General features: G+C 37.3%; 1 protein-coding gene across 3 annotated transcripts; it reads right to left on the reverse strand.

Moving 5' to 3' along the window:
• Positions 1–27,247, reverse strand: LOC133299946 (uncharacterized). Of its 3 annotated transcripts, none has more exons than XM_061499435.1 (13): positions 27,070–27,247; positions 26,851–26,916; positions 26,353–26,418; positions 26,132–26,207; positions 25,928–26,005; positions 20,042–20,139; positions 19,022–19,095; positions 18,503–18,587; positions 17,791–17,948; positions 17,531–17,573; positions 8,318–8,383; positions 1,850–1,927; positions 1–275 (listed from the first exon to the last, which is right to left on the reverse strand). In XM_061499435.1, exons 1-13 carry the CDS (start codon positions 27,166–27,168, stop codon positions 207–209), a joined length of 1,056 nt encoding a protein of 351 aa, XP_061355419.1. In that variant the 5' UTR covers positions 27,169–27,247; the 3' UTR covers positions 1–206. The 3 variants fall into 3 exon arrangements, with proteins under 3 accessions (XP_061355419.1, XP_061355421.1, XP_061355420.1); XM_061499437.1 differs by having other exon boundaries at positions 27,060–27,199; XM_061499436.1 differs by lacking the exon at positions 26,353–26,418.
• Between the last annotated feature and the right edge of the window lie 687 nt (positions 27,248–27,934).

Raw genomic sequence — 27,934 nt, forward strand, 5'->3', positions numbered from 1 at the left:
AAATAATGCATCCGTAATCTGAATTCACATTCTGTGGCTAGAAATGCATTGCAACATGTTTTGCTTATGAAAAATTTTCAAACAATAAATTCACTATTTTTCTTTTTCCCTTGACACATGAGACTCTACAATGGTTACACACATTGAAGCAACAAAAACATCTGCATAGAAGGGAACACTACTGGACAGACACCAATTTATCAATTTCACTCAACATCAGCTATAAATATGCTACCCGAGTCACACCATCCTCCCAAAACATCTTTGTTGGAGCACTGCAATTTAACATGCAATAATATTAGATAGAAGCAATATCCCACACAAGTACAAGCCAATAAATATTTAAAGATAAAATAGAGAGAAAGCTCCGAAAGAAGAAACTACAATCTAGCCCACATTATCTATGTGCTAGGCAGAACCAAAGAGGTGAAACTAGCAAGAATGGGAAGGATAGACAACAATATACTTAGTCATCATGCATCTTTCGATCCATGGCTAATTTTCGCTCCCCTCATTCAACTTATCCTTATTTTTACTCCTGCAACAACACACTTCAAGTACTTTACTATATATAACAATTCTACTAAGGTTTAACCATGTCATTTGACAGTGAAGGATGCCCGTGTAAAAGATTAAGAGCAAAGTCCCCCAACCTCAGATAAACCCTTTCATTTTAACTCTCTTCATAAAATTTAAAAGTCAAGAAAGAACCACAATACTTGAGGGATATCAATTTTGGAATGATTCAACAAAAGAGTGACTCGATAAGAGGACCTCTTTGCAGATATGGCATTTCATACCTACTACATACACAATTTCTAAGAAGTTCCAAGGTAATATTTGTGGTAGACATAATCTTGAATAGCTTATGGTGATAAGATGCGGGTTCATCACCATGTGGTGAGTGGTAGGGCCATGGCTATGCTCTTGACTGCGTTTGCGTGAGAGCATGAGCATTCAGTTTTTCTCTGGTCTAATATATATCCTTGTTAACAATAAACTATCCTAAAGCTAAAGCCTAGTGAAGACAAGATTGGATTTATTTTTCTAACACACCTCACACGAGCTATTTGTGTTTGAAGCATGGACAATACCCAGATTCATTCTACCTTGTGTTATTCAACTTTTTATTAGAAGAATGGGAATAATAAAGATGGAATTCCTAACTGCTTAGTCACATAAGCTTTAATATCACGTCAAGGAAAAATTCACCTAAAAGCCTAAACTGTTATTGAATGCACAAGATTGGTTTTATAATTCTAACAGTTAGTAATATTTGAGTTGATTATATCTGGTCCATAACAACTTCATGTGGGTACTGATAGCCACACACAACTAATATAGGTGATGCTAGAAGTTCTAAAATTATAACCAATACTAAGCTGTAGAAAATATAGTCTTATAATAGGATATACACAAGATATATCAGAAGTGCAGATCATATTATGAAGTGATTGCACAACTAAGTCACAAAAAGCAGTGTGTGTAAATTTTATCATTCAAATGCAAAAGATAGTTAAAAAGTATGGAAAATATTAAGTGTAAGCAGATCCAAGACCAACAGTTAGACTTCAGCTAGATAACATAGGGAAGTAAAAAATAAAAAACAGGCTACATACAGACCTGAAATATGCAACTCTAACAAATAAAAAGGAGAAAAATATGACACTGGACTTGCCTTTTCATAAATAATAATGAAAAACTCATCATTATGAAGAATATTTTTTTTTTTTTTTGATAACATATGAAGAATATTTTTACACTACGAGGAAAATGAAATTCTGGTAAGAAACCCGAATGCATGCATATCTGCAATTCATATGTGCATATAAGCTTTTAAATACAGTACCTTACTAAAGCCAAGCCAGTTTGAGTCTCCTCTAAATGAAAACAATTTGTTGCTTTCTTTCCATTGACCACAAAAGACCTGCATTGGTTTCTCCAAATCGTAAAGCATTATGAGCATCTACGTGAATATGAACTAAACATATTGTTGTAAATATTAGAATTATCTCTAGTTTATATTGTAATTATTTGTTTCCTTTTCTTCTTAGGATTTCTTTCCTTTTTAGTATTTGGGTTTATTCCTTTAAGCCCATTAGGCTTCTATATATTGTAACCTGTTGTTTGTATTCTACACAATAACAATAATCTTCACTCTTTCCTTCAAGTTGGCATAAGAACTCTCGATCTAGGAGCCCTCTTAGCTTCTGCATTTGCCACCTTGAGTGCGGAATTCCTTTCTGACAATCTCTGGTCACCTCACCGCCACCGAAAAAATTTTCAAGGACCTCTTTGGACCGAGAAGACCACCGTAAGAAGACCCCACGCTTCTCTGATTGCTCGTAAAAGCCTCCAATGACTGTTCAAATTCCGGACAACCACTTTTTCGGCAGCTTTTGAGCACTGACCACCCATAATAGGTCGCACCACCGGGAACCAAAGTTGCACAAAAGCCCACCGCCGCTGAAGCCCTCACACGCGGACCAAACTCTACAAGTGGGTCTCACGCACCACCACTTTCCCAACGCGTTCCGCCTCCGTTCTGCCTCAAACCACCTCGGTTGTAATCATCTTGACTTCCCGGTTCCAGATCTGTCCTTACCTGCTTGTTAAGACACTTTTCCAGCAGTGGGTCTTTGATCTTGTCATAAAAATCAGATCTTTTTTAGCCAATCGAGCCTCCTTTGATCAGATCTGATACATTTCTTACTGTCTGGGACGTTCAAAGGCTTCTATGGTACTTACCCGCTCATTGTGTGTTGTTTATTTGTGTCTAAAGGTTCCTTTTTTACCTTTAAGCGCTATGTCGGACGTTGAGAGCACTGCAACCGTTCAACCAAATGTTACAACCTATTACACACCCTATGGCTCCTCTTTGTCCAAATGATCTTCCCGTTCTCCATCAGAATTATCGTCTTAATGAAAAAAATTATTTACAATGGTCCCAGCTTGTTCGTGCGATCCTCAAAGGACTTCGTAAGATTGCTCATTTTGAAGGACCTACCCCTGCCAAAATAGATCCAAAATTTGCTAATTGGGATGATGAAGACTCTCTTATTATGACATGGCTATGAAACTCTGCTAGAGAAATATAAAGTCATTAATATAGCCTCACCCAACAGCTTATGAGTGAATATAAAATTAGTGGAAAGCTGAGGAACATAAAGAACATTTTTAAGAAACAAGGAAGGTTGAATTTGAATGTTACTGATGGTCCTCAAAAGTTTATGTCCATTGATGGTGTGGATGCTCCTTAAATCCAAATTATTGATGTGTAACTTGCACTTTTCTTCCATTTTCTCTACAAGGAGAAGATATTTGTTATATTGGGTTGGAGCAATACGTAATATGGGAATTAAGGCAGTACTGGAACAATTTGATATGATTCTTTCTTTTATGTGTTTAATGGATCAAATTGCTCTTGCAGTAACCTTGAAGCCCAACCAAAGAAAGCCTAATTCAATGAAGGAGAAACTTGGAAGAAAAGTAAAAATGTAGCACCAAAGGGAGACAGGAAAGCACGCTATAGTACAGGCGCAGAAAAAGCACGCAATCAAGCGCCTCCACGTCAGCTTCAGCAGAGAATGTAGGAGTGCCTTCACTGTGCAAATTTCATGCAAAAGGAATGAAGGGAATGAGGGGACCACAACTGCAATAGGGCTGATTTGGCAAGGAGCATCGCTGTGATTGGAGAGGAATTGAGGAAAGTTAGGTTGTAGATTCATGGAGCGGCTGAGATTGAAAGCAAGGACCTCAGCTACAAAGAGAGGAGAGCTAAACCACAGGGGAGGATCTTCTTCAACCTCACGTCTGAGAATTTTCAAAAGAGTTTTTCTTTTCATTTTTTTTCTTTTGTAGTTGCAGTTATGCTCTTCATGAGCTAATTCTCTTAAGTAGGTCAAGGGCGAGGTAGAAGTAACCATCTTTGTCTTAGGATGAATTTGTAATGAAACCATCTTTTCCTTAATGAATTATGAGATATTCCTTGTTTTAATGTTCTGATTTCGCAATGCCCTTTGGTTTGCAAACTCATCCCAGGCCCACTTGGTCGATGAAACCCTCACAAAGTAGTGTGGAGCGAAATTAGAAGTCTTAGGATATTTTGCTCTGAATCAGAGGAATATCCAGAAAGGGGAGCATTGTCATGTGTAAATCACTTTTCCTAGTGATCCCTTCTCCAAGCTCTTCTGAGAAGGCAAACATGATCTCCTTAAGTTTAAAATTCAATAAACTTCAAGAGTGATCTGGAAAAAAAAGGCCTTTACTCCAGGTTATATTGGATAAACCGTAATGGAGACAGGAGCATAGCTCAATTCGAAAAATGTGTAACGTTGCAGGTTCAACCAAGGGGGTGAAAATACTGAACTTGAAAACCTACTTTCTTACTTTCTGTTTATCTTTATTCAAGCTTTTGATATTCTGAAAACTAAAATCCAAGAAAAACATAATTGCTCAAAGTGATTCCTGGTGATAGTCATTGCTTTCAAACTCGATGATCTTTACTGTTTAACGTGATTTTAATGTTATTATTGTTCAATGAAGGTTAAGAATGACTCCCAGCGTTCAGCTACTTAGATTGGTTAACTCTATTTAACTAGCTAGTAGAAAGTGCTCTTTGGACAGTTTCAACCTAGAATGTTTATTCTATTGCTCTTCGTTTTGTTTATTCTTAAATTGTTTCCTTTTCAACGCAATTTTTACATTTGTTCCCTGAGGACGATAATCTGGGGCTCTTTGAAAACCCTATATTGCTTGACTCGTGCGCTTGCGCATCTTGGGTAGAGTTGCTCCTCATTTGATTAATTGCTCCTCGTAGTAAATTTTCTCCTTGCACGCTTTTTCTCCTGTAATATCCTAGAGCACCTTTCGGTTCGACAAGCAATTGGCACCGTTGCCGGGGACATTTTAGCAAAAGTCGGCATTTTAGAAGGAAGCACTGTTTATACTTTCATTTTATTTTATTTTATGTTATGTACCATTGCTCCCGTTTTACTTCCATTGTATGAACACAAAACTTGACGAATTGGGACTTGAGACAATACTTTTTGACCCAGAGCCCGAAAGGAGTTTTAGAAACAGAAGAAGAGTTCAGAGATTAAGACAGAATACAATAGCAGAGGTTTTGAATAACGGTGAAAATTGTAATAATGGGAATAATGGAAATAATAACGAGAATGGAGAATGACCAAATGGAGGAAGAGGGCCATCCTTAAATGATATGGCTGCTCCCTTCAGAAATGGTCCAAACAGAGGTTACGTTCCTCCCCCTCTTAATGTACCCAACTTTGAAATCAAACCAGCAATATTTCAAATGATTATGAATGTTGGTCAATTTCATGGATTGCCCATGGAAGACCAACATAGTCATCTGGACAATTTCACTGAGATGGTTGATAATTTCAGAGTTCAGGGGATTCCAGAAGAGAACATGTGTATGAGACTCTTTCCATTCTGTGTAGTAGGAAAAGCTAAGGGATGGATAAGAACTTTGCCTCGAAATTCGATTATGACTTGGGAGCAACTCACAGAGCAGTTTGTAGCTCGATTATTCCCTCATGTAAAGCAAGCTCAAGTGAGAGCTAACATAGCATCGTTTCAGATGTTTGATGGAGATAGTTTGCATGAAGCTTGGGAGCGATATAAGGAGCTGTTGCGAATCTGTCCTAACCATGGAGTCTCGGATCGGGGGGTTATTCATACTTTCTATCATGGGTTGACACCTTAATTGAAGGCTACTGTTGATGCAGCTGCTGATGGAGATCTCTTGGATTTCACTTATGATGAAATCGTCCGTTTGCTGGAGAAATTATCAAAGAAACATGTCCAATGGCCATCGGAGCGAAGAAATGCTCCCAAGAAAGCAAGAATTATGGAGTTGGACACAACTAATGCCCTCTCTGCGCAGTTGGCAACGCTCACCAATACCATAAAAAACTGGAAACCCATGGAACAATCTAAACCATCCAACTCACCTGAACAGCTTTATTTAACCCAATCCAATCAAAATTGTTCTATTTGTAGTGGACCACATGGTGAATGTGGTAATGATTTAACTACTGTATGTTATGCAGGTGGTTATGACAACAACAACCAGTATCGGGGCATAACAACCAAAGTTGGAAGAATCTGAACAATGCTGGAAGCAATGGAGGGAACTATCAAAATAGAGCCCCATTCCCACGACAAAATAATCAAAACTGGGATAAAGATGAAGGTAGATTTCAGTCCCTAGAGACCATGTTCAAAGAGTACATGAATCAAAATAATGTTGCTATGAGAAACATCAAGATAGGTTGGCCAACTGGCCAATGTTCTTAGTCAAAGACCACAAGGAGCACTCTCCAGTGATACAGGAAAATCTTTCCAGGACACTACGGAGCAGTGCAATGCCATAAACTTGCGAGATGGAAAGATCCTTCTACCACCTGAGCCTTTGGTTCGTTCCCTGAAACGCAAGCCAGAAAAGCAACCTGAGGAAAGACATGAAGCTGAAGATCAGGAGGAGCAAGTACCTCCAACCACCGAAGCTAATGAGGCTCTTGATAAGAACCACAAGGAAGAAGATTGGACAGAACCAATAGATTCACCGTCACAACAAAAAGTTGAATCTCAGAAGAGTGAGAATGAAGGAGCAATATCTGTTGCATTTACTCCTAAAGATGCGTCAAAGACACAAGATGTTGATGAACCAAAAGTTGTACCATCTTATGTTCCACAATGTAAAAGGAGGAGCAAACCAATTGAACCTCCTTTCCCACAGAGGTTAAAGAAACAACATGAAGATAAGCAATTCGGCAAGTTTTTGGACTTACTGAAACAGCTTCACATAAATGTACCATTGGTTGAAGCCCTGGAGCAAATGCCTTCATACGCAAAATTTATGAAGGACATGCTGTCAAAGAAGAGAAAAATTGAGGAATTTGAAATCGTGGCTCTCACTAAAGAGTCGTGCACCATTAGGAAGAATTATCTAGGCAGGCCACTAAGTGACTTCGGCTCGAGTGTGAATTTGATGTCAGCCTCAATCTTCAAGCAGCTTGATATTGGAGCGGTAAGGCCCACCACTGTCACTTTGCAGCTTGCAGATCGATCCATAGCCAGACTGGAAGGCAAGATAGAAAATGTCCTCGTTCAAGTGGACAAATTCATCTTGCCAGTTGACTTCATTATCTTGGATTTTGAAGCTGACTAAGAAGTTCCCATAATTCTTGGTAGACCATTCCTAGCTATTGGTGATGTAGTGATAAATGTCAGAAAAGGAGAAATCTCCATGAATGTTAATGGAGAGGAGATGAAATTTAATGTCATGAAGGCAATGAAATTTAACTCTCCAACATTGAAGGAAAATGCGAGAAAATGAAAAAAAGTGAAAGAGAAAACTGAGAGAGAGAGAGAGAGATCTGGAAATACATCTCTATTATTAAGAGTTTTAGACTAAAGATATTATTACACTGAGTGAGAGAACGAGCTCTATATATAGAGTTGAGGCTGACTCAATGATGAGTTAGCAAAACTAACTAACAGAACCAGCTAAGGCTGAACAAACAAACATACTGTAACCACTAATACAAGAGAAATAATCAGTTGTGAAAGAAATAAACTACTCCTACTCATATAGGAGAGGCAAGTTATGCTCTTCAAGTTGTAAAATCTGCACTTTGAGAGTGTCTATCAATTCTTAAACACATTCCCTTATTGAAAAATTGTTGATTAAGATTAGTGAGACTCTTGTTGGAAATGTTGCTCATAGACTTAGAAATTCAGTGGAAGTGTAAGATTTCCAAGAACCAAAATCTTGGAGGTTGTAGCGGTTTATCAAGCACCGGTGAAGCTTGAGGAATTGTGAAAGATTGATCGAGCGAATTCAGTCTGGACTTAAGTCACGGTGGTGGTGACTGAACCAGGATACATCTTGTTTGCAATCTCTCTAACCCTTATCTCTTTACATAAGCATTGTTCGCATACTTGAACATATTCAGATTTATATTTATTGCTTACTATTTACTTGTCTTAGTTTCTATTCATCACACTTTACTTGTCTTAAATCTTAGAATCTCAAGAAATTTGTTTTTAAAAAGGAAAGTGAAGCATTTTGTGAAAAATATTTTTAAAACTCAATTCACCCCCCTCTTGAGTTTTGAGGCCACTTGCCCAACATCTATAGTGTGTAATTGTTTCAGCACTTCTCAGTTGATATTTGTGTTTGTAAGGAGCTGGTCTTCATTATGTTTTTGGATTAATAGAAATAGTGAATTGTTCTGCTACTTCAACTAGGTACCATCAAAAAAAATTATTTGAGATGAGAAGAAGTTACCTCATGATCAACCCCTTGAATATAGATATAATCAGGATCAACTGCGGAGAAAGCCAACCCTGTTATCTGCAGTACAAATGAAAAGCATAGTCAATTACAGTCATCTTTAGCAGCAATGGTATACTAAGCAAACACGTAAAAAATTGAAAATGTTTTCCCAGATGAATAACACAGGAAATCAGCTTAAGAACAGTGAGGATAAATTTAAAGCCATTAACTAACTTAGAGCCCACTCAACTGAAACATTTTGCTTTGACAAGCCCTCCGTCATTCAATACGAATACTCACATTCCCTAAATGTTTTATTAATGATCTAAAAAATTAATTTTAACCCCCTCTTCTGAAAATGCCGGGGCATAAGAGATTATTAACTTCAACGAGCCTGAATCTGCATTGACTGGAAAAATATCTTTCATACTCCTCATTTGCAAACTAGATTAAGGGTATTTATAGAAGCTTAGATTTAATGAAAAGTATTTTCTTTTATTTTCTAGTAGATTGAAGAAAATGTTGAACTCAAATGTTGTGAGGAATAAGAAATGTTGATGAACTAGAAATTTTCCTTCGATAACATCAACTATTTTAATCAATGTTACCTAGAAATCAGCTACTGTATGTCATAAAACAATTATGAATGCACATTGTTCAATTAGAGAAAAGAGAAGCATACTTTGGTGTAAACCATGTGTTTCAACTACACACAGGAAACTGAATATATAGTAATAAGGTAATAAAGGCATGGATCCTAACTACAATAATTACATGGTTTGGATGACCACTATATACAATGAAGTGATGAACCTAGACACAAAGTACATCATAATAATACGTTTCCAACACACAAAAGAATGAATGAATTCGAAGGTGAATCATTCCATATTTTTATCTGACTTGAACTTGTAATATCTAAAAATTAAGAGGGAAATTTATATTGGAAAAATAAATAAATACCCAAAACAAAGAATCAGATTAGTTTAGTACACCAAATAGCTGCATATACATTGATGAGACCAATTTCTATATACTAAATAGCCTTATACTAAATCTACTTGAGTCTCTTTTGTGCTTAATTGTGATAGGAACAACACTAGTATTACAGAAACCAATTTGAAGACGGTATATTAATTTGGAAACAGAACATTGTTCAGCAACGATTACAGTAAAGAAAACAAGTAATCCTAATTACGGTGACAACAATGGAAGGACAGTTACAGTAATGGAAATAGGAAATAACAAAGATAGTCTAGAGCATTTCAAGAGGCCCTAGTCTCTCCCAAGTTCCAGCCTCATTTCAGATCCAAGATGATCCTCCTACTTCCCATGCCTTCCCTTTTTATTCCACTAACTTCCCCGCCTCTTCCTCCTTAACCATTTTTTGTTGCACATCCCTTCCAGATCCTTCCTCTCCTAACAAACTCTCATCTATCTGATTCAACAACTAAGACCATGCTTGGACTTAGGCCCTATTTCGGCTATATGGGTCCGTATCAATACTCCTCCTTTTTTTAAGCACGTTGTCCTCAAGGTGCAGGTTAGTCCATAAAAACCCTCCTCCTGGATCCCACTGTTTGAATTGCATGGCCCTATGTACGCACCAAGCTTGGCGACTTCCACCGGGATCCCATGGCTCATTTTCAATGCGAAAAGATGGCTTCATGAGATAACTTGCAGAAACTCCAAGAGCACAAGAATAAATTTCTAACAAGCTAACATCATCATATTCAAAGAATGATGCACTGTCTTCGTTAGTTAGGCCTTTATTTGCGTAGGCTCCTTCAAATAACCAAACCATCTGTTCAACACATTTTGCACTAGAGCCATTGTTATGTTAAACTTAGAGAAATTGGGATAAAACCTTATGTTCTCCTTTGGAGAATTCTCATTTAAATAGTATGATATAATTACACAATCATAACTATACAATCATAACCTACAGCTAGCTAATTAATTAAGGATATAATTACACAATCATAACCTACAGCTAGCTAATTAATTAAGGATATAATTACAAATCATAACCTACAGCTGGCTAATTAATTAAGGATATAATTACAAATCTGCACAAATAATGCCAAATATTCTGCTCACCAATTCTATTGACATCCCCCCTCAAATTGATGCTGGTGAATCTACAAGCATCAATTTGCTGACGAGGAAATTATGTCGTTGACGTGTCAAAGACTTGGTGAGGATGTCAGCTAGTTGAACAGATGTTGAGACATGAGGTAGAGTGATAATTCTACGGTCATAAGCTTCCCTGATTGAATGACAATCGACCTCTTTGTGCTTTGTTCTTTCATGGTATACACGATTTGCTGCAATCTGTATGGCACTTGTATTATCAGCATACAACGGAGTTGGTGTTGCTTGTGAATAACCAAGTTCTGAAAGAAGGCCCCGTAACCAAATAATCTTAGAGCATGCTGCAGACATGGACCGATATTCTGCTTCAGTGGAGGATTTAGAGACAGATTCTTGTTTCTTGCATTTCCAGGAGATAGGGGCATCTCCTAAAAACATACACCAGCCAGTAGTAGACTTCCTTGTGTCGGGACATCCAGCCCAATCAGCATCGCTGTATGTTTGAAGTTGTATTGTTGCATTTGTCGGAAAGAAGATACCACGGCTGGGAGTGGCCAACAAATATTTAATGATTCGTTGTACTGCTGTAAGATGCAAGTGTCTAGGATTTTGCATGAATTTGTTGACTGTGTGGACAGCAAAAGAGATATCAGGTCTTGTGATGGTGAGGTAGATGAGACTTCCTACCAACTTTCGATATAAAGTTGGGTCTTGTAGAAGGTCACCTTCATCCCGTCTTAACTTTACATTAACTTCCATGGGAGTGTCAACCATAGTTGCAGTGGTGAGACCAGCTAGCTGAATTAGATCCTTAGTAGCAAAAAAATATGTATCTTCTTGAAAGATGACATTTCTAGAAACCCGAATGCTATGTAAGTGAGGATCATAGCATAAGAAAACCTTTTTGATGGGCTGAGTAACCAAGAAAAGCACATTTAACAGATTGAGCTGTGAGTTTGGTGCGTTCTGGTGGCTGAAGATGAACATAACAGACACAACCAAAGGTGCGAAGAGTTGAATAATTGGGTTGCTTACCAAATAACCTTAAGAAAGGGGAATCATTGTGCAAGACTGGAGAAGGCAGCCGATTAATAAGGTGGACAGCAGTTGAGAGAGCTTCACACCAAAAACGGGAGGGTACTAAAGAGTCCAACATTAAGGTACGGACAACATCAAGAAGATGACGGTTTTTTCTTTCAGCTATCCCATTTTGTTGGGGTGTGGAAGGACACGACCTTTGAGATAATATACCATTTTTCTGCAAGAACTCTTGAAACAAATGAGATGTGTATTCTCCCCCTTTGTCAGAACGCAGAGTTTTAATTTTTGATGCAAACTGAGTTTGAACATAGGAATGAAAAAATTGGAATGCAGAGAAAGCTTCAGCTTTAGATCGCAAAAAATAGACCCATGTGAAACGACTATAGTCATCAATAAAAGTGATAAAATATTTGTAATGTGCATGAGATATTACAGGTGTGATGCCCCATAAATCACTGCGAATTATGTCAAAAGGCTGATTTACATTTGATTGATGAACTGGAAATGGTAGAATTTTACTTTTACCAAGTTTACAAGAATTGCAATCAAATTGAACAGCACTAAAAGATGGGAAATGTTTATTGCCAAGAACTCCAGATTTCATTAAGGCGTGAAGTACATTCGAATTTGGGTGACCAAGACGCTTATGCCATAATTGAAAATTAACAGTTGCAGAATTACAAGAAATAAAAGGCTGAAAAGAACATGGTGACAACAATGAATAAAGAGGAAAAAGACGTCCAACTTTAGGCCCCTTCACGATCACCTTCCCTGAGTGTTGATCCTGCACATAACAACCAGACTTTGAGAATTCAACTTTGCAATCACTGTCAACTAATTGACCAACTGAAATAAGGTTACTGGTGAGATCAGGGGAAACATAAACATTGGTAAGAGATGAAGAAATATCATCAATTGCTGTGATAGGTAAATTGTTTCAATCCGCAGTGTGTATTTGTAAATTACCAGAGTAATTTGTAACATTGGTAAGAGAAGCAACATTGTTGGTCATATGATTGGATGCGCCAGAGTCAAAGTACCAAGGAGAGCTGGATAAAGAAACTTTACCTGAAAGACCCAAAGCAGAAAATGCAGAAACAATCATTTGTTGAACCATTTCAGGGGTTAAAGTTGGCACAGAAACAGGCGGATTCTGATCCACAGAAACAGGAGTAGTGGAAGAGCCAACAGTGGCAGTGAAGGCTGTTGCATTTCTCCGTGGTGGTCTGATTTGACATTCTTTGATGATGTGACCTTCTTTCTTGCAGTAATTACCGAACTTTTTAGGACAGTTTGAAGCAAAATGTCCATGGCCTTTGCAGCAGAAACATTGGACAGTACTCATGTCTCGACCTCGTGGTTTGGCTTGTACTGCATACGCTACAGGAAGGGAGGCAGATTTCTGGTATTCCATGTTTGTCTGAGTAAGGAGACGTTGTTCTTCACGAAGCAATTCATTTAGACATTCATCCAAGGAGGGAACAGGAGCCCTGTTCATTAGGTTGGTGTGAATGCCCTCAAAAGTAGATCTCAATTTCATAAGAAATTGATCTCGTTTTGTGGTGTCATGAACATTTTGGACTGCAGTTTGTCCTTCAGTCGACAAATCTTTATAGACAATGTCAGTATATTCAGCCCAAAGATTCATGAAATGAGAATAGAATTCAGAAATTGAGAGACTATTCTGTTGAAAAAGAGAAATTTCATGTTCAAGCTAGAACCTGCGAGCAGTGTTTGTTTGGTTATAAATTTTCTTCAAATAGTCCCACATCTTTGCTGCCGTTGTGAAGGGTCTGAGATTGAGGACAATACTAGGCTCAACAGAGCCTATGATCCAAGTCATTACCTGTGCATCTTTGGCCTCCCATTGGGCATGTGCCGCTTGGTGCGTAGTTTTGTCAAGAGCAGAATTAGTTCCATCAACATGACCCCAAAGCTCCTTGCCTTTGACAATGATCTGGAACTGAAATGCCCAGGTGGAGTAGTTCTTTCCATTAAGACGAACAAAAAGAACATCATATTTTTCAGTAGACATGATGCTGAGAAAAATCGCGAGAGGAAAAAAAAACAAGAATCGCGACGTGAACAGTACGCACAAAAGACTAGAACTTGGGAACTCAGAGACTGTGAGCACAGCGAAAAATTTAGTAACGAAACCTAGACTGATACCATGTTAAACTTAGAGAAATTGGGATAAAACCTTATGTTCTCCTTTGGAGAATTCTCATTTAAATAGTATGATATAATTACACAATCATAACTATACAATCATAACCTACAGCTAGCTAATTAATTAAGGATATAATTACACAATCATAACCTACAGCTGGCTAATTAATTAAGGATATAATTACAAATCATAACCTACAGCTGGCTAATTAATTAAGGATATAATTACAAATCTGCACAAATAATGCCAAATATTCTGCTCATCAATTCTATTGACATGTTAACCCATTCACACCCAACACAAGTAAAGGTTTTGTTGGGTTGGGTTTGGCAGCCAAATATAATAATTGAGTCCCAACATATTTGGACAACATTTTGACCCAAATTATGTAATTGCATAACTAACCTATACTTCTCTTCAATGCCTCTCGCTAGCGGTTGTGACGTAGCACCCTTTTCTGCCTTCGTAGGGGTCATTGTCTCAACCGTCGTACCAACGTCCTACTTTAGTGGTGGAGGTTCGGTTGGCCTCGTTGAAATCCAGAGCTCCATCACCATCATGTGCTCTTCTCCTTCTGCTCTAATTGTGATCTCCTTTTTCTTCTGCTCATTCACAGCAAGACCCAAAAAATATAATTCATCCTTCGTCTCTTCATCACCCTCACACTTATTCTCTTGATTCTTTGAAAATTCCAGACTCCATTTGCTTCTTCCCTTCCATGATTTCTAGCTTTTCCATCATGAAATTTCCCAGTAACTTCTCTTGGATAGGTGGATTTTCTGCGCTAACCTCCTTAGTACTGTCCTCCTCCAACTCGTCGTCTTCCACCAACGGGAGATGCAATTGCTTTGCATGGCAGCGATGCGTAAGGTTCCACTTCTCAACGAATGGGAAGCATAACCCCTTACCTTTGTCGCTCCTGAAGCTCCGCATGGATGAGCCGGCGACCCTTGCTCCCTTGACTCTCCGACAACCGTTGGTCCGCCCATGCAATCGATTGGCTTGAGTACCCTCTCAGCGAAGCTGCACCTTTGGTCGCGTCTGGTATTTAGGAATTACGGTTGGTTGGGTGCATATTAGAGGTTTGGGCCATTTTAGAAACTGATTGGTTTGACCCAGTCACATTGGGCCTTGACTTTACTTGGCCCAATCCATTCCTGCGAACCGGATTCACCTTGCCACTGCACGACGTAGTCCCTAAACCTTCATCTACCAAAGCCAAATTCCTCTGTTCAATCTCCATTGACAACTTCATCATGTTCGATAAGCTCAACGTCGAGTACATCAAAAGTTCTTCATGGATGTTATCCTTTAAGCCATTGAGCCATGCTTCTTTCAATACTTCTTCCAAAAATCTCATGGTTCCAACCACCGCCTCAAATCTACTACGAAATTCTGCAACAGTCCTTGTTTGTTTCAGTGAATAAAAAGGTCCATAAGCATTTTCTCTTCTCCTCGAATCACCGTAATTAACTCCTTTGAGACTTCCATGAAAACCCTCTGAATCATTCCCCCTCTGGCCTCTGTCCCTGTGATTTCGATCATTTCGAAACTCTTCATATCGGATCTGATTAATTGCAGCCTCAAGCTCCCTTAATTCACGGATGATTTCGGCTTGCTTAGCATCACTGGCGTCCATCCGACGTACAAGCTTTTCCTGACATTGCTCGCTGCGCCAAAGTTTCTCTTCCAATCCTTCAGCTTTGTTTTCCATCTCTTCTTCTTCTTCTTCTTTTTTGATTGGTGTGGCTCAAAGCCCTTCTAGATTGGAGTGCTCTGATACCAATTGATAGGAACAACAGTAGAATTACAGAAACAATTCGAAGACAGTATATTAATTTGGAAACAGTACATTATTCAACAACGATTACAGTAAAAAGAACAAGTAATCCTAATTGCAGTGACAACAATGGATAGGACAGTTACAGTAATGGAAATAAGAAATAACAAAGATAGTCTAGAGCATTGCGAGAGGCCCTAGTCTCTCCCAAGTTCCAGCCTCATTTCAGATCCAAGATGATCCTCCTACTTCCCATGCCTTCCCTTTTTATTCCACTAACTTCCCCGCCTCTTCCTCCTTAACCATTTTTTGTTGCACATCCCTTCCAGATCCTTCCCCTCCTAACAAACTCTCATCTATCTGATTCAACAACTAAGACCATGCTTGGGCTTGGGCCCTATTTCGGCTATATGGTCCGTATCAGATATTAATCCCAATTTGGAAAATTGAGTCACTGGGTCATGTTGGAATTTATTGTTTAACTTAGCAAAATTCAGAATTTCCTAAATTGTCTATGCATTTAATATGAGCTAAAATGTCCTTTTGATGTGATCTTAAAGTAGGAAAGCCAAGAGAAAAATCTTCAACTTTCGTGAAGAGCTTAAGACCTAAATCCATTATCTTCAGAATTTAAAATCAGTAGGAAATTGTACCAAAAAAAAAAAAAAATCAGTAGGAAAACAAAGCCATGAAATTTTCTTGATGCTGGAAGACAAATCTGGAGTTAATGGTATGCAATGGACCTGAAACTAGTGGCTAATACAAGTTGAATCCAGGCCTACAATTCTGATGAAGACCACGTACTCAAAATCAGGTATCTTACATGGTGGATGATGGTAAAGAGTCAAGTTCAGGTGGAATATGTGGTGGAAGGAGGTAGATGAGTTAAAAGTAAGCAGTGGAAGGTGGTAAACATTCAAGAATGGCCCGAAAAAACTTTGAATAAAATACACACAATAGTTCCCCCAATTTTTCTATAAATTAGAAGAAATGCAATGGAGAAGATCAAAGATGTAGAGGCCAAGGTTTCTAATTGCTTTGGAGAGAAAAAAGAACTCTTGAAGAGTGGGGTTTCCTCCCACTTGTAGAAGGGGTCTTATTTCTCTTACTCTTCATTTTTTATCTTTATCAGTGTGATTATGATTTTTTTTTTTTAATTCTTGTATGGATAGCTAAACCCCATAGCTAGATGTTGTATGGTAGATCTTGTAATTTGATTGTTGATATTCCCAATTTCAATATAATCAATTGGGTTTGTTTTCTAATGCCAATTACATGTTAAGAATTCATTACCCTTAGGGTGTGTTAGTTGATTGATTAACTGGTGACCACCCACAATTTATTAGCAGATCCATAAGACAAACGACAAACCGGGATCAAACTTTGATTCTTTTCCATCAAATGAGTTAACTAATTAAGGTGAATTAGCCTTTTTGATCTTAATGTTTTTCTTAAATGACCAAATAGGGGATCTCATTAGTATGAAATAAACTATTAATAAACTCATGACCATTGTTTGCTTAATAGAATTAGCAAAGGTAACTGGCTAATGAAATTTAATCGCTAAATTATAGAGAAACTGGGAATTATATAATTGAATATGTTAAATGAGAAAGAAATGAAAGACGCGTTATGTAATCCACGTGATGTAAATACACTACGGAGGCACTAATATATAACTGAACACAGAGAATTACACATGAATAATATATAATGTGGGACTTCATCCCTCATTAAACTATTCTATTTACATCACTCTCAACAGAATACAAGTGAATCCCTAGTCCTAGGCACTTCCGTTTCATAATTCTCCTTTTCATTGCACATAAATCTTTGCATATTCATCCTCAGTTACTTCAAATTTAATTGCACAATTATCTCAACTCAATTGTCTAAATAACATAATTGCTAATTAGTCTAAAGGGGAATGATATTTGAAACTCCAGTCCTATATCACTTCTACGATAAGGTACCCTTGCCTTACGTGTGTTTTACACATATACATTAAAAAAATAAAAAAATAAAATAAAATAAAGTGCAAAATAACGTCTAAGATATTACAATTTCTTTTAAGTAACACTCTACAAAAGCCGTAATCAAAATTGTTGATAAAGATAAAGGCAGAGTGCATTAAACTGACCTCAAATTTTGAACAGTGGACCCATCTACACATTGCTGTCCATCTATAACAAGATGTAATTTATAGGCCAAGATTAATCAGGGAAATGTAAAATTAAAATGATAAAAATTAAGAAAATAAAGGAACAGTACTCATGGCTTCTACATAATATTTACATTGGTTAAATATTACTGACACAGATTAACAGACTATAAGGACAAGTCCTGATTGCTGAACCAATTTTCTAATTGTTTTATCCTGAAATCAAGATGGAAGCTAACCTGCGAGGATCATAAATAGTCACAGTACGATCAGCTCCACCCACAGCAACATTACCATTGGAAGAACTGCAAACAGCATATAACATATTGCCAGGGATGCCAGAAATCCGATGTACACAACCACCATTTTCTTTCATTCTCAAGTCCCATATAGTCAGCTGCAATTATGTTAACAGATGAATCACAAAAATATATACAAACAAAAAAGTATAAGGCAGAACTCATTATAACTTGTATGCTATGTATGAAGTGTAAACATGGACATGTGACAAGGCAAAAATACAGGTACAGACTCGGGAACACACCAAATTCTAAAAATTGTAGGACAATGAAATTAGTACGTGACAAAAGCAGCCCTGCCTTATTTTCCTCTTCTTTTTTTTTTAGTAAAAGGCGAAGGAATAGTTCGCTTTGTTCTCATTACACAGCTCCATTATACTTTCCTCTTTATTATTAAAAATTGCTTAAAAGTTTAAAACAGACCCGATCCCAGTGTTTTTTTTTTTTCTTTCAAATTTTAAATGGTCATGTCATGCCATGTCCTTTCGTGTCATAGCCAAAGAATAAATTTTAAACTAAACACGTACAGACATGTGTCACCAGTGTGTTGTGTTGGAAAGGTGTCCCACAGGTAGTAGACACAACACCAAAATGGTTTGTTCATGCTTTATAATTTAAAACATTGAAGAAAGTGTAAATCTAACAAATATACCTGGCTTCCTTCAGTAATAGCTAACGTAGAACTTTGATTCCCATTTACATTTTGCATGAAGTTTAATGAAGTAGGATACCAGAGTCTGCAGGAAGACAAATTAACTACGAGAATTGCTTACAAAGAGTTGAATGGAAAAATAATGAACATTATTTCCTAGCTAAACAATTACTTTCCTAATATAATGATTAAACTATGGTAACTGTGGGAAGTTGAACCAGTTGTAGCATAGGAAATTGTAACATAGAAAATCGATATCATTAAATGTATAGTGGAGCACTAGAAATAATATGGTGAGTACTCCAACTCAAGCAATTCACAGAAACCTTTCCAAAATCTTTTCAGGTCTCTTCTCAGGTCTATCATATGTCAAATGTTTTAGTGGTGCATGACAGCAATAGTACAACAATCAAATGGAAGGAATTAAAATAAGAATGAATGATGGAGAAGTACACAGAGGTAGATACATATATTTACTTCCACAAAATTTAACTTAAAAACAGAAAAAGATTCACTTACGGTCGTAATGTGCGAATGTGGATGTCCTGGTCATAAATATCAATGGTTTTGCAAAGGCTACGGGCAACAGCTGCCTGGATAAAGGAACCACTCAATACAATTAGAGAAACCCATATATAGGTACGAAATAGACACAGATCAGAACTAAGAGGAAGGCAAGCAGTTTCTTTCAGTTTTTCTTATTCTTTTGACCAGACAATGAAGTCCCTTAAGTTGAAAACACCAACCAACCCTCTATTTTCTTGTGCAAGCTTGTCAAGCTGAAGTTCTGATCACTGCCAAAGCCTCTACTCCTCTTTTATTGTTTTTCTTATGACGATAGTACCAAAAATTAAAAAATAGGATTTACGTTATGCTTGTTTAATAACATCAAGAGTTAATTATTTATGTTGAGATATATAAAATCATTAATGTAGCCTCACTCAACAGCTTAAGCTTTTGGGTTGAATTGGTTCTTTACATGGTATCAGAGCCTTGTGTCCCGAGTTCAATCCTCACCGCCCCCCACTTTCTCTTGTGGAATTTTCTTAGCACAGGTAGGTGGGCCTGTGCATTATCCACCCTTCAAGCCCAGTGAACTCTCGTGTGAGGGGGCATGTTGAGATATATAAAACCATTAATGTAGCCTCACCCAACAGCTTAAGCTTTTGGGTTGAATTGGTTCTTTACATGTTATCAGAGCCTTGTGTCCTGGGTTCAATCCTCACCGCCCCCCACTTTCTCTTGTGGAATTTTCTTAGCACAGTTAGGTGGGCCTGTGCATTATCCATCCTTCAAGCCCAGTGGGCTCTCGTGTGAGGGGGCGTGTTGAGATATATAAAACCATTAATGTAGCCTCACCCAACAGCTTAAGCTTTTGGGTTGAATTGGTTCTTTACAATTTAAAATCACAGTAAAGCTAAAAATTAATCCTGGCATCTATACACTTTACTAACGGTAAAAGTTTTCCCTTTTTGTAACATTTATTCCTTTTGGAGATGAAAACCATTTTTTAGATGGAAGCATACAAAAAAAACTCACCATAGACCACTGTGTTGGGCTAAAGCAGAGTCCTGACCAACTTCCTTCCCCAATACCATTATCATTAGGCAATACTGAATATGTAAGCCTGTCAACATCTGCAGATTTGTGTAAATACACCCAACTAAACTAAGTCAGTTTAAAGTAGAAGAAAAATGCTAAACAGGGCAGAATTTGAGAAAATAGGTTTGTTATGGTGCTACGAATATGAGACATGACCACTTGGTGAGTTGGGAGGTGTGCTGTTGCCCTAAAGAAGGAAGGGGGTGTGGGTCTTAGCAAATTGCTTTCTAATAACATTGCTTTGGTGGTAAATGGCTATGGAAATTTCCTTTTGAAACTCATTCGGTCACTCACCAGGTTATCCCGAGTAAGTATCGCTTACACCAAAATAGGAGGGATGCTAATCTGGCAACCCAAGCTTCTCATTTTAGTCCATGGAAATTTATCTCACATAGTCAGCAGAACCTACCTTTCTTGCAAGACTACCCATGAAATTCGGACAATTATTTGAGATGTACTCAGATACCCATAATTCAGTGCAATCCCTCGAAATCACACCACCCCTGTGCAATACTCGACAAGGTAAAAAGTCTATCACTGAGTACTTTAATATGCTGGTCAAATCATGAAAAGATATGGACCTATTCTATATTGTTTCATTAAAATTCTTAGAAGATAAAGTATTATATGACCAAATGCTAGAAAAGAAAAGGGTATTTGAGTTTCTTCAGGTTCTTACCAAAGAATTAGATGAGGTATGGGGCCAAATATTTGGCATTAAGTTGCTACCATAGCTCAAAGACACCAGGGTACATCGAAGCTTCTGGCTAAATATTGTAAATATTTTTTCTGGCTGCATAGAACTACTTCTTAAAAAACCCAGTGAAGAAATGAATACCAAAACTGCAGTTCCTGTTTACTACTCAATTATATTTTTAACAGGACATTTTTGTGCTTTTCACTCTTAACATGGTAAAAGGAATCAATCAAGTAAATCTAATTAGAAAACCCATGAACAAGATGTGTTATGAACCAGAGTTCAATCAAAGCATTACTGGAGGTGAAAGTGTTTTGAAGAACCTTTTAACAAGCATTAGGATATTTCTCAAAGTTCAAGTATTCAACTTTCAAAAGTTAAAAGTTCAAGCAATAGTTTGCTAAAGGGATGAAATTGAAGGCAGTAAAATGAGAGTTAAATTAATTAGTTCCTATATTTAAAAAAAAAAAAATTAGCATCCTAACATAAGACACATGATCACTTAAGGAGGCACAAATCACCAACTGCATTGCAGCAATAGCCTACCAAAAGAGAACCATGGTAAAACTACAGCGACTAATGCAAATTCATGTTCAGGTACTAGCCTCTTGAAAACAGAGAAAGTGAGGTAATGACAAAATTCACAAAGTTTAAATAAGTCTACTTACAGATCTAATCTCGTGATACCCAATGACTCAGAACAAATCAAGCTTTCATCCCTATAGAATGATTTACAGATAGTAGGTATGTCCTATTCATAGACAACAAACCTAGTAGACCTCCTATCAAGCAAACAAATGTCTATTTATCCATACAGTTATTTGGTAAGATTTTCAGGCATGAATTATAACCCTAAAAAATTACCAGTCGCCACTAGCGAACAACCAAATATTATAGTCAAAAGAAAAACATACTTTTCCTTATTTTTGAACAGGCAACACAGAAATATAACTTCATAAAAAAGTGGGGAAACAGAAAATTATCTATAAATTGAGGATGAATATATGTTTTGCTCTTAAAAAAAAAAACTTATAATTGAAGGTCAACACTATTAGTTTGTTATTACTCAGAGAAAAAGGAAGATGAGGAATGAACACTGAATATTCCATTAAGCTTGAATGAAAATGGAGGAAAGGTACAAGTGGTTATATACACCAGAGTCATAACAGAATAGTAAAAAATAGCACATGTGCTAGCACCACTAATACACGATACAAACAGAAATATAAACAGAAATTAGTTACACCAGAAATGCATAAAACTGAAAATAGAAAATGTATACTAATAGGCCCCCTCAAGATGGAGAGTGGATGTTCAAGATTCCCATCTTGGAAGCCAAAACAGCAAACTTTGAAGGAAGGAGAGGCTTGGTAAGGATGTCTGCAAGCTGCTTGGAAAAAGGAACAGGGAACGTCTTCAAGTGACCTTTGAGGATGTGTTCACGCACAAGATGACAGTCTATCTCTATATGCTTTGTCCGTTCATGAAACACCGGATTCGTAGCAATGTTAAGGGCAGACCGATTATCACAAAAAATATGTGCAGGACCATAGTGTAAAATCTTAAAATCTTTCAATAAAGACAGCAACCACAATAATTCACAAGTTGTAAGAGCCATGGACCTGTACTCAGCCTCAGTGGATGACCTTGACACAGTATTTTGTTTCTTGGATTTCCAAGAAATGATGGAGTATCCAATGAAGACACAGAAACCAGAAATAGAGCGTCGGCTATCAATGCAGGCAGCCCAATCAGAATCGCAGAAGGCATTAAGTTGAATAGTAGAAGAGGAAAAAAAAATGCCCTGACCAACAGTTTGTTTAACAAAACCGAGTAACCTGTGAGCAACCTGAACATGTGGGACCCGTGGAGAAGCCATAAATTGACTGAGAAAATTTACTGTATAGCTGATCTCAAGTCGGGTGATAGTCAAATATAATAAACGACCAATCAATCTACGGTAGAGAGAAGGGTCAGGGAGAAGGTCTCCCTCAGAGGCAGAAAGCTTGATGCCAACATCAAAGGGAGTGCTTCTCGGTTTGCAACCTGATAAACCAGAATCCTTAAGGATCTCCAATGCATAATGCCGTTGACAGAGTGATATACCCTTGGTAGAACGGGTTGTACAGATTCACAGTTTACCGTCCGTACGGTTTCACTGTTCACGCGTCCGTACAGTTACTGTTCACGCAAAAAAAAAAAAAAAACCTTTCGACCATTCCGAGACAGAACAGCTCGTCTTCCTCTCTTATTTTCAGATCTGGTCATCTCCTTTATTTTATTTTGTGATGGAGGGCTCAAGTAATGCTTCCAAAAACACGATTGGCATCATCTCCAGTACTCCCCATCTCCATTCTTTTCTCGAGCCAGTGATTCCAATTGGAACAGTGGACGCGGTCGCAGACATGGCCGCCGACAGAGGCCTCGTTGCAATTATTGCCAGAATCTTGGGCATTTTGAAGAACGCTGTTATAGGAAGTACCCTCATTTGAAGCCACCGACTGCCAACTTTGTTCAAACTGATGCTGCACCACCTTCTACTGGATTAGTAACTCTTTCAAGTGCCGACTATGAGGCACTTCTCAAGAAAGTTTCTTCTCAGCATCCTACTCAAGACACTGGTAATCATGTTGCTTGTTTTTATCAATCATCTCTTGGACCCTGGATAATAGACTCAAGTGCTACTCATCATCTTTGTGGTAATAAAGATCTCTTCACTTCACTTACTTATTCTAATAACCTACAATTTGTCACTCTTGCTGATGGCACTAAGGCTCTTGCTCGTGGAATTGGGGAAGCCAATCCAACTCCCCTTTTAACTTTGCGTTTTGTTTATTATATACCTGGCATTCCTTTTAATTTAATCTCTGTTAGCCAGTTGATTCATTCTCTTTCATGTACTGTTACCTTCTCTAAACAATCCTTTTCTATGCAGGATTCGGGTACGGGGAAGACGAATGGAGCGGGCATTGAGTCACGAGGTCTCTACTATCTGATTGCACCACCTTCTCCAGTAGCTTGTTCTCTCACAGAGTCTCTTGAGCTAATTCACAGCCGTTTGGGTCATCCAAGCCTCTCCAAGCTTCGGCATATGGTTCCCTTTTTAGCCAGTCTTAAGTCTTTAAACTATCATTCTTGTCAGCAAGGAAAGCACACTCGCTCCTCCTTTCCTAATAGAGTCAATAAAAGAGCTGATGCTCCTTTTTCTATTGTTCATTCTGATATTTGGGGTCCGAGTCGAACAATGTCTGTTTTGGGTTTTCAGTATTTTGTCACCTTTATTGATGATTTCTCTCGTTGCACTTGGGTTTATTTAATGAAAAATCGTTCTGAATTATTTTCAATTTATCAAAAAATTTGTGCTGAGATAAATACTCAATTTGGTGCTTCTATTCAAATTTTGCGCAGTGATAATGCAAAAGAATATGTGTCTCTTGAGTTTTCTAATTTTTTGGAGAAACGTGGGACGTTACACCAGTCCACTTGTCCACACACTCCACAACAAAATGGAGTGGCCGAACGTAAGAATCGGCATCTGGTTGAAACTGCTCGTACCCTACTAATTCATATGAATGTTCCACTTCGTTTTTGGGCAGATGCTATAATCACCTCTTGCTTTCTCATCAATCGCATGCCCTCTTCCGTACTCAATAACGAAAATCCACTTAGTGTTTTATTTCCAGGAGCACCTTCCTATCCTCTACCTCCACATGTATTTGGATGTACCTGCTTTGTTCATAATCTTACTCCAGGAAAAGATAAATTAACATCCAAAGCCTTCAAGTGTATTTTCCTTGAATATACTCGTTTTCAAAAAGGGTATCGTTGCTACTCTCCTGATCTCAAGCGTTATATTGTCTCAGTTGATGTCACTTTCCTTGATCAACAACATTTTCATTCTATCCCATCTCAGATAACACAAGTTGAAAATACACTACCCTAAAAGCTAGCTCAAAGAATGGGAGTGCCCAAAGCCTTATAAACTCCACATTAGTTGCACATACAACCAATGTGGGACTATATATCTCAACACGCCCCCTCACACGAGAGCCCATTGGGCTTGAAGAGTGGAAGATGCAACAGGCCCAGCCTACCTGTGCTAAGAAAGTCCACAAGAGAAAGTGGGGGGTGGCGAGGCTCTGATATCATGTAAAGAACCTTGGGATACACCACCCCAAAAGCTAGCTCAAAGGGTGGGAGTGCGCAAAGCCTTATAAAGTCCACATTAGTTGCACATACAACCAATGTGGGACTATAGAGGACTCTTGTACAGTTTTATACAATTGAATACAATACATTCATACATTATAATTGTAACCATTAACATCAAGAGATCCTTGACACAAAGATGAAATGCGTTGTTTAAGTTGGAAGATTCGAGGACCATTCGCCTGAGAGTACCGGGTCTTTAAATCAGTCCAAACTTCATAGCCAGTAGAAAAATAAAGAAGACTATCAGCAATGTCCTTAGCAACCGAGTTTAATATCCATGAGATCACCATGGAGTTACATCGATTCCAAGAGGAGAAGAGGAAATCAGTGGAGGGAGGACGAACAATGGTGCCGTCAACAAACACTAACTTATTCTTTGCTGTTAAAGCAAGAATCATGGCACGATGCCAAGAACTGAAATTAGATCCGGTTAAAGAATGAGAAACCAAAATTAAGCCAGGATGGTCTCCATTTTGTAGATAATAAGGACTGGATAAATCATCCATAGAAGATGAAGAACCAGTGGAGGTGTGGTTTGGTGGAGGGCGATTGGTGTTGTTACCACGAGCCATGGAGAAAGGCAAGGGTTAACAAGAAATCACTGATACCATATTAGTTTGTTATTACTCAGAGAAAAAGGAAGATGAGGAATGAATACTGAATATTCCATTAAGCTTGAATGAAAATGGAGGAAAGGTACAAGTGGTTATATACACCACAGTCATAACAGAATAGTAAAAAATAGCACATGTGCTAGCACCACTAATACACGATACAAACAGAAATTAGTTACACCAGAAATGCATAAAACTGAAAATAGAAAATGTATACTAATAAACACATTTCCTTTTCACTCAAGTTATAAACTTATTTCTCAAAATTCGGAATAATTAAGGTAAAAAATAGAAAAGTACCTTTACCAGACGCATCCAGTTTAGATACAATAAGATGACCATACGAATCCACACTTCCCAACATTAAGCAGCCATGGCCTGAAAAGCATAGCAAGTTTAAATATTGAACTGCTACATCAATTCAAATTATGATGGCAGAAATATTATATTATAATGTGGCAAAACAAAATATTAAAGGAATATTCATGATGCAAAATCACATACTCTCCACTTCAGCAAGAACAATACTCTGAATTTCTGAACGATGAGGGCATCGGTTGACTAATGAAGAAGCAACTACCTACAAGAGGCCATAATACGCAAACTTAATAGACTAATAAATAACCGAAAAATAAACACAAGCTGAAATTCTGATGTGTCACATAGCTAATATAAGCAGAGCATCAAGCAAGTAGATATGCTTTACAAGACACGAGACTATATACCTCAGTGTGTTCAGGTATCAAGAGGCTTTCTTTTCCTTTGTTGACTGAAGATTCTCCCAGAGTAATCTAGAGTAGAGAGTAAATATAATTATAAATTACAGTTAAGTAAAACAGAAATCATCATTTGTAGAACTAAGTGTGGTCAAAATAAACCAGCAAAGTGATATTTTGTATTTCATATCAGAATCACTGACAAAAACCAAGAATTGTTCTAGAACAATATTTTTCATCCATAGTCTCTAGCATACCATCCGCACCAAATGACCCATTTGGATGCATTTTAAACATTTATTCTATTGGTAATTTCCAAGGTATTTTTTCTACTAGAAACTTTTATCATTTCAATCAGAACTAGGTAATGCCCCTATACATATCACACTACATAAGGGGCTTTTAGCCACAAATGTCTACAAACTAAAGAAGAAAAGAAAAAGGCAAAACCATAATGAGCCATTTGTGTGTGTGTTAACGTAGAATAAAAGAACTGAAACAGTATACCTGGAGCTTATAAATGTGAGGACCAGAGGCTATGTAGACAAAACAAGAACGTTGGTCCTGACTAACCTGATAGTTGAACAAAAGAAAGTTAGAATCTTTGAGCATGAAAGAAGATAATAATTGAGAAAAAGAGAGTTGGGGGTATATATATATATATATATATATATATATATATATATATATATATATATATATATATAGACACACACACTCATATACATGGAGAGCAAGGCGAGTGCTTTGAAGGCTTCCCGGAGATGGATTCTCAATTAGAGTGGAAGGAACTACTGCTTTCTTCAGACACTTGGCCTCCAACATCTCTCTCTCTCTCTCTCTCTCTCTCTCTCTCTCTCTCTCTCTCTCTCTCGGGTTTTGGAGGTGGCGGGAAGGGGGTATGTGTTGTGGCACACTCGAGGGTCAGAGGAAAGGTGTTTACAAGTGTTTACAAGTCAAGAGATAGATCCATGCGTCGCTGTTTTGTTTTTACCAAGTGGTGTTGTAATCGAATTAATCGAAAATTAGAAAATAAAAAAATTATATATCTTAATTGGATTTGATCGCATTTAAATTTGATTGGTAAAAATAGATCTAATGTATTATATATTTATTATTTTTGAAAAATGGTTATTGTTGTTTTGTAGGAATCTTGAATGTTATTAGTAATAAATTATCTTATTTTAATTTTTTTTATTGACAATTAATCTATTTTAACTCTTCATAACTTGTTTTAGTTTGGAGATTTATTTTTTTTTATAACCTAGTTTGAAGATTTTAATTTTCCTAGTAGTTTATAATTTGAATGACTTTATTTTGATAAATAAAATTGAATCGAATCAAATAGAATTTAAAAAAAAAAAATCCAAATCAAATAGACAATTAGATTAAATAATTTTTGCTTTAAAACTACCTAATCTTTAGATAAAAAATAATAGATAAAATCCATTTCTTTTTTTCTTTTTTTAGTGAATCTCACTCATTTTTTTTGTACATTGAATAAAATAATTTCTTATTTTTCTTATATATTGCATAAGATAATTTAAAATAAAAAAACAATATCCTCTTAAAAGTTAGATGGACATAAAAA

The sequence above is a fragment of the Gastrolobium bilobum genome, unplaced genomic scaffold (assembly GCF_033153095.1).
Source record: "Gastrolobium bilobum isolate Gb01-03AN ecotype WA unplaced genomic scaffold, APGP_CSIRO_Gbil_v1 utg13355, whole genome shotgun sequence".
NCBI lineage: Eukaryota > Viridiplantae > Streptophyta > Magnoliopsida > Fabales > Fabaceae > Gastrolobium > Gastrolobium bilobum.